This window comes from Anoplophora glabripennis, unplaced genomic scaffold (assembly GCF_000390285.2).
Source record: "Anoplophora glabripennis isolate ALB-LARVAE unplaced genomic scaffold, Agla_2.0 scaffold188, whole genome shotgun sequence".
Classification (NCBI taxonomy): Eukaryota; Metazoa; Arthropoda; class Insecta; order Coleoptera; family Cerambycidae; genus Anoplophora; species Anoplophora glabripennis.
Window position 1 is genome coordinate 339,907 of NW_019416300.1, and position 11,076 is coordinate 350,982.

At 32.2% G+C, this 11,076-nt stretch overlaps 2 protein-coding genes across 5 annotated transcripts in view; one reads left to right on the top strand and one right to left on the bottom strand.

Moving 5' to 3' along the window:
* LOC108906015 overlaps positions 1–11,076 on the bottom strand; it is a 37,575-nt gene that overhangs the window by 15,348 nt on the left and 11,151 nt on the right. For all 4 annotated transcript variants that reach the window (XM_018709143.1, XM_018709142.1, XM_018709140.1 and 1 more), the window contains exon 2: positions 5,931–6,017. In XM_018709143.1, the coding sequence (XP_018564659.1) occupies positions 5,931–6,017 (87 nt within the window). The remainder of the gene's footprint in view (positions 1–5,930; positions 6,018–11,076) is intronic.
* On the top strand, positions 626–4,543 carry LOC108906017 (myoneurin-like). Its single transcript, XM_018709144.1, has 2 exons — positions 626–834; positions 891–4,543. The coding sequence occupies exons 1-2, from the start codon at positions 700–702 to the stop codon at positions 2,532–2,534; spliced, it is 1,779 nt and encodes a 592-aa protein (XP_018564660.1). The 5' UTR covers positions 626–699; the 3' UTR covers positions 2,535–4,543.

The following is an 11,076-nucleotide window of genomic DNA, read 5'->3' on the forward strand; positions in this document are numbered from 1 at the left end:
ACATTTTTTTTAATGTGGGAAATGCTGTCTAATGCCGCATTATCTGTAAATATACCTACGACCTTTTCTCCGTTTACGATTGTGTAAATATGTGAAACTGGAAATTGCTATTGTACGTTATTATTTTTTAACACAAAGCAAAAGGTCGCGAATATAATGTCAATGACCCCCCTTGAATATATAAATTTATGATGGTAGGGTAGGGAGTAGGGACTAACCTCTTTGATATTACAAAAATTTATGAAAGCGTTCTACTAGTAATTTTCAGCCAGTTAATTGAATAAATATGATTATTAACAGGTATTTTCTTTGCGTAACTACCTACCTACTTTAGCTTTTCGCTTTCTAAAATATAAAAGAGAATACCTATGCAAAAACTGTGAAAGTCAAACAGATAATTTATTTTTGCATCTAAAACTATTTTAATACTGAAATATTTTTAAAAATATCCAGGCAAATAATAAATTCGATAAAATTATGACAAGGTGACTGTGCCAGGAAGTGAATTAAAAATAGATTTTAAACTGATCGTTCGCGGTTTATTTTAAATATAGATCCATAGTAACTTATTCCTTAGGCGGTTGCCTTCCCTGAGTTGGTATTTTTTATGTTGTGAGGTGTTTAATATGGCGCACAAGTTGACAAAGCTTTGACAGTTTACATTGATGAAATTTCGTTAAAATTTATTATTTCTTTTACATGACAATGAATACGTTACCAAATTTTTGTCGAGTATGTCTGAAGTATGATAAAAACCTAATAGATTTGGCCCACATTGAGAATGAACCGAGTGAAACTTTGATGAGCAAGTTGCAACTTTGTGTATCTGAAGTGGTGGGTATTTTTTTGTATTTGTTTGGATTAGAATTTAATATTTACGTCGGTTTTAGGAATGGACCGTTTTCAAACCCTTATTGTGTCACCCATGCATCAAGAGATTGAATATAGCATACAGTTTTAAAAAACAATGTGTCCAATCTGCAGGTGTATTAAAAAACTATGTGGAATTAGTGAAAGAATCTCAAAAGAAAAACGAATCTCAAAGTGCAGTTAAAGGTGAAAACGCAATTCCCACAACAGGAGGTGCATATATGCTTCTCCCAAACCAAAAGTATGTTAAAATTTTAGTTGGTTCACAAAATCAGGGTACTAATACTTTTCAAAACGTATTTCTAAATTTGATACCTGCAACTACACTTAATTCTGTAACACCCTCAGACAGCTCGAACACTTCAAAAAGCAAAGATACCAACCAAAATGTATTTTTAAATCTAAACAATACTTTTCAAAAATTTATTCCTTTAGCTCCTCCTGTTGACCCTCCTAAAAAAACAGATACCCCAAAGCCTTTAAATGTGAACGTTAATCAGTTACTGACGGAAAGCAAAAGTGAAGAATTGAGTGTGGAAATTGACCCCACAGTTTTTGGATTGGAAGAGGAAGAAGACAGCAACGAGGAAGAGGAAAATAACGATTATGACGAGGTTATTTCCCAGGCAAAAATCACGTTGAAAGATTTGAAGTCCAACGGCGAGAGGATTCAGAATGGAAAGGACGACCACAAATACTATGTTCCTATACTCCCCAAACATCAGCAGGATGATTTTCTCACGTCGGGCCAGCACTTCTTATTCAGTTCTTCGGAAAACACTGGCGCATTTGTTTGTGAATCATGCCAAAAACCGTTTACGTCTAAAAAACTACTTAAATCGCACATAAAAGACTTTCATTTGGGCAAAATGCCTTTTAAATGTGAATACTGTTACATGGAGTTCGCCACAAGATCCGAGTACGACTTCTGCGTCAAGACCCACAAGATAGATTCCGATGCCTTAAATAAATCCCTCACGTTACGCGACTTTGCTAATACCTCCAACAATTCCCAGAACCTGAGCATCGGGAACTTGTCGCAATCCGAGGTAGAAGCCAATGTGTCTGTTTCAGAAAACGGGGAGTACATATGCGACGTTTGCCACAGGCCGTTCAACAGCTCCACCGGTTTACTCCGACACAAAGTACGTAAGCACAACCAGAAGAATAAGAAGAAATACTTCATAAAGGGCATGAAGAACGCAAAATGCGATATATGCAACCGAGAATTCTCAACGCAGTCGTACATGCAGCTGCATAGGAAGCTGCACTTGAGGGACGACATCGGCTATAAGTACAAAGTCTTTGGGAAGAGCAAGTACGGCGACACCGAGACCTTGATAAAGGAAGAAAAAGGAAAGGAAGAGAACACTCAGAAGAAGAGCGAAGACGAAAAGGAGGATTCAGATGTTAAACCAGACATCGAACAGAACGGAGAGCGGATAAAGAACGAAGAGGACAGCAATTCCGAAGACGCCGATCATAAAGACGAGAAACCAGATGAAAGTGACGCCCAGAGTGTCAGCGTCAAGATGGAAGTCGAGGAAAATTCTGATCACGAGGAAGAGGACTCGAACAACCCCGAGATAGAGGAGAACTCCAGCCAGAATTCGAGTCAGGGGGAGAACCATGACACGGACGAGCCGATGAGCGAAGAGAATTAGTCTGCAAGGGGGATAGACTTATAGGTGAGACTATTAGATCAGCACTATGCTAGGTATCTTTTCTTTCTGTGGAGTGTACTGGATTCGCGATACAAGGTGACCCAAAAATTTACCAAAGTTCCGTGAGTTCTCGTGTGACTGCGGAAGTATATTTTTAGAAGCGAAAACGGGGAAACTACGGGTCCGCAGTCCAAACGTTCTTTGTGGTTTGTTTAATTTGGATCGGTTCAGATACCGTTTTCTCACAAATAGCTTGGCGGGTGGATAATAGTAATACCGCGTTATTTGTCTTTTTTATCAGCCTCTTAAAAATGTAAATATTGTAAAGCATGTTTTTAAACGATACTAACGCGGAAAATGTTATGGTTAATGTTGGTACCAATTTTGATACTGAATTAAGTAAGAGGCAGAGAAATTTCACCACTGGGAGGTATTTGGGATTTTTTTTTCGTAAATTTAACTCTGAACTTTGTTTTTTGTATGTTTCCCTGATTGTAGTTTTAAAGAAAAAGTTTTTATAGTGTAGGTATGCATTTTGCCCCAAATACGCCCTGCCTTAGAGTGACAGGTGACATTTTTCACACCTTGTATAGCGATTTCTCCCCGTAGTTGTAAATATCAGTTTGACAAATCATCGCATCCAGTTATTGGTTTAGCAGTCTTATTTAAATGTAAGTGCGATCCGCGCACGTTATTGAGAACACGGAGTGCGGTGTAAGGGTTGATATTTATTTTTTCTTCCCTGTATTTATTCCAAGAAAAAATGATATTCGTATTTCATTTTGTACTGAACTCCATTGCACATTTTGAGTATGTAGATTTATTTAGGCCACTTCCTCATTGTTTTTCTCTAAGGTAAGCTTATTTTATCGTATGATTAAGGTTTTATATACATACATACATTATAGTTTTTAAGACAGATCCCCATTACATGTTTTGTATATATTTTACTTTTCGCTTGTCTCTTCTCGAGGTGTCAACTAAACAGTTAGAAATAAGCAGGAAATGTGTACAGGCTGTCCCGGAAAGCGTTTCGTTACCTTAACGCAAGTCCCGTTTATTTTTCCGCTTCTTTTGTGTCCTTGAATTTTATCTCGGTACTTGGAAACAGCCTAAAAATGCATGCAGCCTGTGTACATCGTCATATTTGTATGTTTTTCTATATATTTAGATAACAAGTATTTACACTGATATCAGGATATTTTTTTTTAAGTGAATGGATGGTTTGCCGTGTATTTATTATTGCCTATTATGAAATTTCTCAAATATACTGTTAATAGATCGAATATTTTTTTATGTGGCAATATTACAAGGTAGTGGTAAACAAATTGTATACCATTTTTATAACAAAATAGTATCGTAATTACTTTGTTTTTCTGTAAGAGACGTTTAGTTTATTGCTTTGATGACTGGCTTTTTAGGTTTTTGTTTACAAATACACCATTTTCTACTTTTTATAATGTAAAAGCAGATTTTTATATTTAATAATTAAATAATATTAAGACAGTTACTATTCACTACTTTTTAATGTTGTTTAAGTTTCCAAACAGCAACTTTTACTCGTAAACTAAAATTACCTGTTCAGTAGTATTGATACGTCTTTCCAATTGTGTTGAACAATAGGTGGGGATTGTCATATGTTCACTTTGAAGGAATATACCCAGTTATTGAAGCTACCGCCAAACGGTGCCCTCGATTTTAAGAATGCAGATATTTTTCATCGTAAAATGAGTAACGGACATGATTTCATCACCAAATTTCTTAATGAATCATATCCCGTAATTAATGCAACAAAATTTGGTCATAGAAACTTAAGACAAATTTAGGCGACCCATATTTTTTCTTTTTACCAAGTGGCCTTCTCGTTCGAAGTTACGACAATCACTAAATTTGGTGTACAGGGGTTTTATGACGTGGAATCTGATGGGGCACCCTCTTAAGACACTTTTTCGTGGGCCCCCTTGTGTTTGGAACCAAAAAAAATTGGTCGCAAATTTGATTTTCTTAAAAATTATTAGTTAGCTAGAAACCCATTGAATTTAGAAACTTTTTTGTCCCTCGATATTTTTTTCCTAAAACGCAATGTTTTTGAGGAAAATGGCGGATCACGATATACATTCAATCACATTTTGACATTTTTCTTGAAAACTTGCATTTTACGAAAAAAAGTATCAAGAGACAAAATACTTTCTAAATTTAATGGCTTTCTAGTGCACTAATAATTTTTAAGAAATTTAAATATGCGACCAAATTTTTTTTGGCTCCAAAGACAAGGGCGCCCACAAAAAATTGTCTTAAGGGGGTTCCCCGCCAAAAAGCGTAGCACCATCAGATTCCACATGTCATAAAACTCATATGTACCAAATTTAGTGATTCTCGTACAACAAAGTTCTGAGATATAGAAAAAAGATTATTCTTAGGGGCGGATTTCAGGGGGCTGTAACTCCGAAAGAGAGAGCCACTTAACAAAAATAAAAAATACGGGTCTTCCAAATTTGTCTTGAGAATCTGTGACTAAATTTTGTTGCATTAATTTTGGGACACCCTGTATTGAAAATTCAAAGAAAAATTTGTTTCTAAATATGTAATTTACATATATTTTGTTTCTATATTTTTATACAGCTATTTGGATACCCTCTGTATAGGTTGTGGAACATGTACCAATGTGCTATTGATATACAAGGTCATTAAAACATATGCAAGAATCAAAATATCGGATTAATTCAATAAATCAAACATAACTTTGATAAATTTTGGCAAGTTTATAGAAAATTGATAAACTAGAAAAAAATAAAATCAAAATACACACTTTTTTTAAATGGGAATAAATTTCAAATTTTTTCATGGCTTCAACATTTCGTGTCAAAATTAGCTCCTATTTTGAAACTGATAGTCATTTTTAGATATGTGAGGTGGTTTTGTAACTGGGTATGTCCTTTTTCGAGCTAAGCTATCATTTAGTGTATTGGTTTTCATTTTATGTATATTAACCCGACTGATATAGTATGACAGACTTAAGTGATTAATATTAGTGTTGTTATCTGACTCATTTTCAATGCTTTCCTCCTTGTTTGCATGGGTAAGCCCTTAACGTATTTGCACGTTATCGAAATAGTATTAAACAGAAGTAATTTATTTAAGTGTAATTTATAAGGTGAACGTGCTGTCCTGCTTGTTTCGACAGAACTAAACAAAAGAAATAGTTTAATTAAGTAAATATCAGATTTGATTTTTGTACTGATTAAATATAAATATTGTTTTTTTTTGTATAAAGGAAACCAAATATTGTTAAAATTAGTTAAAACGAGATATAATATTTTAAGCATGAAGTAATATTTAATAGCTTTAAAAATTCCGAATAAATTTTATAATGAAGCGATGGTGAAATTTACTTACCACCCACTGCGGCATGTTCCTTGCTAGCCTGAGACGAGTAGAGGGGTTCGATATGGCCATAGGCCTCCATTTGTTCTCGTTTTTATTCTGTAAAATTTGGTAGATATATAAGTCACTACTTTTTTATTTTATTTATATCTTATAATTTGTATTTTATATTGTATTCACAATAAATATTTTTTGAAAAAATACCCTCTTTCATTGCAGCTCCCACAGGGTTACTCTAAATATTTAGCATTTTAATCAAGAATAATCTTTTCCCGATTGTTTTTTTTACTTGGAACAAAATTTAAAAAATCTGGAATATATTTATTTAAATTGTTTAGAAACCCATGTTTATTTTACATTTTCTATGAACTTCACATTTGGTTTTTAATAGTTTTAATTTTGTGTATTTCTTTTTTTGTGTGTTGCCAAATTTCCAGGGGTGATTATTTGAGTGATTCTAAGAAGAAAGGTTTATATAAATATAGGTCCGGTAATGCATCGTTTTCAAGATACAGTATGTCAAACTTTAAAAAAAAAATCGTTGTTTCGTGAAAATCTTAATCCTTTAGTCGATTTTGTTGAAATTTGGTAGTGTTATTTATGGTTGAAAGGGGCTAACTAGAATAAAATTGTGTCCCGTGGCGTTCTAGGGCACCATCAATATTTTTACAAAAAAATATGTACGCCACTGACTTTTTAAAACTGATAATTTTTTCGCATTAAACAACTAAAAATACAACTTTTTTGTCTCTTGTCTTTTCTTGTATCTTGCTTCCATTTTGGAGAAAAAAATAAAAACAAAAAAAACATTTTTTAATAATTAATAAAGCAAAAATTTTTTTTAGTTAGCATTAATTTGTATAACAATTTCTAAGACTAGAATAGTCTATTGATATCGAAAAAAATAATAGATTCACCCTAGTTTCTGATAGTTTGGTAGTTTTAATTTTTTATTATGTTGTCTCTGGGATATGCAATAAAGTGACTTTTATTTTTTTTCCGAAAAGGAAGCGACATACGAAAAAATATCAAGAGACAAAAAAGTTGTATTTTTAGTTGCTTAATGCGAAAAATATAAAAATTTTAAAGTCAGTGGCGCATATTTTTTTTTGTCAAAATTTTGGTTAAGGTACCCCTCGGGACGCCACTGGACTTAATAATTTTAATCTAGTTGGTACTAAATTAGGACCCTTCTACCATAAATAACTGGTCAAATTTCAAATCAGCTAAGGTATTATTAAATTTTTACGAAAACACGATTTTTTAAAAAAGTTTGACACTCATCTTGAAAACGAGCTTTGCCGAATGACTTATATTTATACGTTTGTTTTGGTCTTAGATACACTCATTGAAGTTTGGCCATGTACTTAAATAACACCCTGTATAGTGGTTGTCACGATTGTGTTCCAATGAGGAAACACATTTTTATTTGAAAATTTATGAGAAATGGCATTCTTTACAAAATTCTCTAATTAAAAATATTACTATTTTCTTGATTTTGTACATAGGGTGATATTTATTTTTAATTAAGAAATGACCCCAAGCTAAATTCAATGCAATGGCTCGAAATATCAAAAAGTATCACTAAGAGAATTAATAGTATGTACCCCTACTTTCTATTGTTTTGTAAAAAGAAATAATTAATCAAGTCATTTAGGTAACTTAAACACTTACAATTCTCACAGTTATATTAGAAACTGCTCTTCAAATGGCAATTAATAAAAATCCATTGAATTCAGATCAGGGCTTCTAGGAGGCCATAAAATTTTACTGATTTTGTTCCATTATTACAGATGCGTTAGTTTAAATCTATTCTAAATTATAACATTAGACATTATATAGTTTTCTTGGTATTTCTTACAGTGTGTTGGAATTTCGACAAACACCCAGAATCCTAATTTTATAATACCAAGTAGGATTTCAGAATAATTCATCCATAATTCAATAACGGAACAATCAAATGCAATTAAATTTTACGACCTACCAGAAGTCCCGATCTAAGTCCAATGGGTTTTAATTAATTATCATTTGTTAGCCAGTTTATGGGTTTATTATTTACATCGTAGGTAAGTGTATTTTATTTTTTACAAAAAAAAATGAAATTTTACATTTATGGTCTTCTTTCCTAATGATATCTCTTGTGACATTATTCTTCCATATTTCAAAAAATTGTTCAAAAAATTTAACACTGAAGAAACTAAAAAAGTAGTAATATTTTTAGTAGTTTGAGTACAAATGTTTATAAAGGATGACATTTTCCCACAAATTTACAAATAAAAAGTATATCTTGAGGAGACACACTGTATGTAGGTAATTTTGTTCAATAGAAACCGTAAACACTTTTTGAAATCTTATTTACCCATTAATATTTGACATAAAAGTAATTAGATCAAACAGATCTTCAAAATGCATACTGTCCAAAGCTTCCTGCAATAATTTTCATTTTACACTTGCACCATCTTCATATTTCAATATTTATGGAACTTCCGCATACATATATTTCTAAAGGCACATAATAGTTAAATATAGCGCATTACAAATCTTTCTCTTCATTGCAACTGTAAAGTATAGAAGTATTCCGATATTAGTTTAAAAAAGTGATGGAAATTGCATCTAATTTTTGTCACAGAATCTAGTGGTTATTTTCCGCAATAGGCAACATCTTTAATCTAAACATCTAGCCACAAAAATCAAATTAAACCAATTAAACTGATGCATTGATTAAACATAAATAAAATATTTCGTAGCTGCAATCTTCAAGAAAAATAAGTATTGGGATATGACCTCTAAAAGTGATTTTACGTCGTTTTATTCAAATTTATACTAGGTAGGTAGATGAGATCTATTTATACTTGAATAAGATTATCTATAAAATAAATATAACTGCGAAATCTGTAATTATAAAAAAAAACGAAATAAGATTTTGGACTACGTAAAGGAAAATTGCTGTAGAAAATATAAGAAAATAAATTGTTTTGTTTTTACTGGCCGGACATTGTTTTTTCAACTGCCAAGTAAGTTTAATTGTCAATTAAATCTGTCTGTCACTTTCTAAATCATGTTTTTTATGACACAGATGATTTAATTTGAAAATACATTTATTAGGCAAAAAACCGGGTTACATATGTTATTATTTGACTATTTTGATTATTAACATTATTAACAGTTGACACTACAGTGACAACAAAACTTTACAAACGTGTGTTAATATTTAGAAATTGTATTTATTAGCATTTTACATGTTGCAATAAATTGACCAATTTATTGTTTAAATTTAAAGACTACTATAATTTGTAGAGCGAAAAAAAATTAGTCATGAGAACAGGAAGCTGCAGTAGATTTATTTATAACTTTGACCTGAGTTTTTTAGTTTATGAGTTTTTTATGAGTTTGACATTTGTGTGCCATGTCAGTAGCGGCACTAAGAAATTTAGAAGTAATTGTACCAACTGTGTAATCGTGTAAATGAATGTTAGGTACATGTGAAAGATAGATCTAACATATGTCTTTTATTAAAAGGCAAACTGCAACAAATTTTGAAACAGATCGTAATACATCTACGGAAGCAATATTTGCGTACTTAAAATACTGATATAGATCATTCGCAGTATTTCCTTCGCGAAAGCAACTGTAAAAATATACGTAGTTATGCAAGATGTGGATTATATTTTTGTTGTCATAAGTTAATAAAATACTTTGTAGCTTCACCTTCAGCACCACTATTTGAAAAGACTGATTGATGAAAGAAAGAAGTTATTCTGCAATTAAGATGATTAATATTTCATTAAGTTAAATAATAAATAATGATTAAATAACATGGTGGTCAAAAATGTCTTTTAGTCGCGACGCTGGATCAAATACAGTATTGAAAATTAATGTGTGAGTCACCTTATTGTATTCTGAACGCAACCAACAGTTTTTATCAAAATACTGTACAACCTGATTAGTGCACAAATCTCTTCAACTTCCGGATTTCCATGTATCTATCTATCTGTTGACATTTCTCTCTATCTATTTGACATTCTGTGATACATATAACTACGATTGAATTTGAAAGTTATACATTTAACAGTAGGAAATTATTGTATCGGATGATGAGATATTTTTTAATATACACTTCGGACCCTCCCGAACAGCCGCCTTACTTGCGCACCGAAGTGCAGTGATGCCAAATCGTGTGAATTTTCCCATATTCCAGGGAAATAAGTTTAATTTACAGTTAATTAGCAAAAAAGGGTCGCATTGGTATTCTATGATATATGTACAAATATTTTAAATTCCGTTTACAATCTAAAAATGTTAACTGCAAAAATTTTGAGGTACTACTTATTACCAGTTATAAAAAAAAATTAAATTTGATGTATTGTGTTAAAAATTGGTAAACGCAAAACAGGTTTGATATAAAAAATATAATTCCGGCATATTTATTTTTCGCGCATAATGAAGTTACCCAGTCAATCCATTCGAGGAAGCGCAGCTTAAAAACAGTTCGAATACGAAAAACTAATTAAGCGTAGTCAGTCTTTCGTCACAGGAAGGCTACCGTAGAAATTGGTGAGAAGGTAGGTGTCCAGATATGCCACGGCCAACACTTATACGTTAAATAAATATCGCCTAATTATTTATAAACGCGAGAGAATCAAGCTATTTTAGAATATTAACGTACTAGACTATCGCCATTTCCATCGTTTCATCTGAGGAGAGTGCCAAGGTGCCAACAGACAGAAATTAGAGCAGCAATTTTTTTGTTGACCGTTGATTTTTGTGTAGCCAAACATTTTCCGGTGCTGAAATCAGAGGCGTATATAAAGGGGGGTTACGGGGCCTGAATACTGGATACCCCTACTTTTTTGGCTCTTCTAATATGTGAAATTACACATAATAAGGCAATTTGCGTGAATTTTTTTTTATAGAACCACATAAATTTGTAGTCTATAACCGACAACAACAAACAGGGTGGTAAATTAATTTTAGATGTTTCCCACTAAACACGAAACGTAAATGAAACGTTGCAAATGAGATGTTTTACTAAACATTTGAAACATTAACTAGAAACGTTTCTGTTTCATTACAGAAATGTAGCACTTGAAAACTTATTTAGTGAAACATAGCCGAAACGTTACAATTGAAGAGAGTTTGAAACATTACTCGAAACATT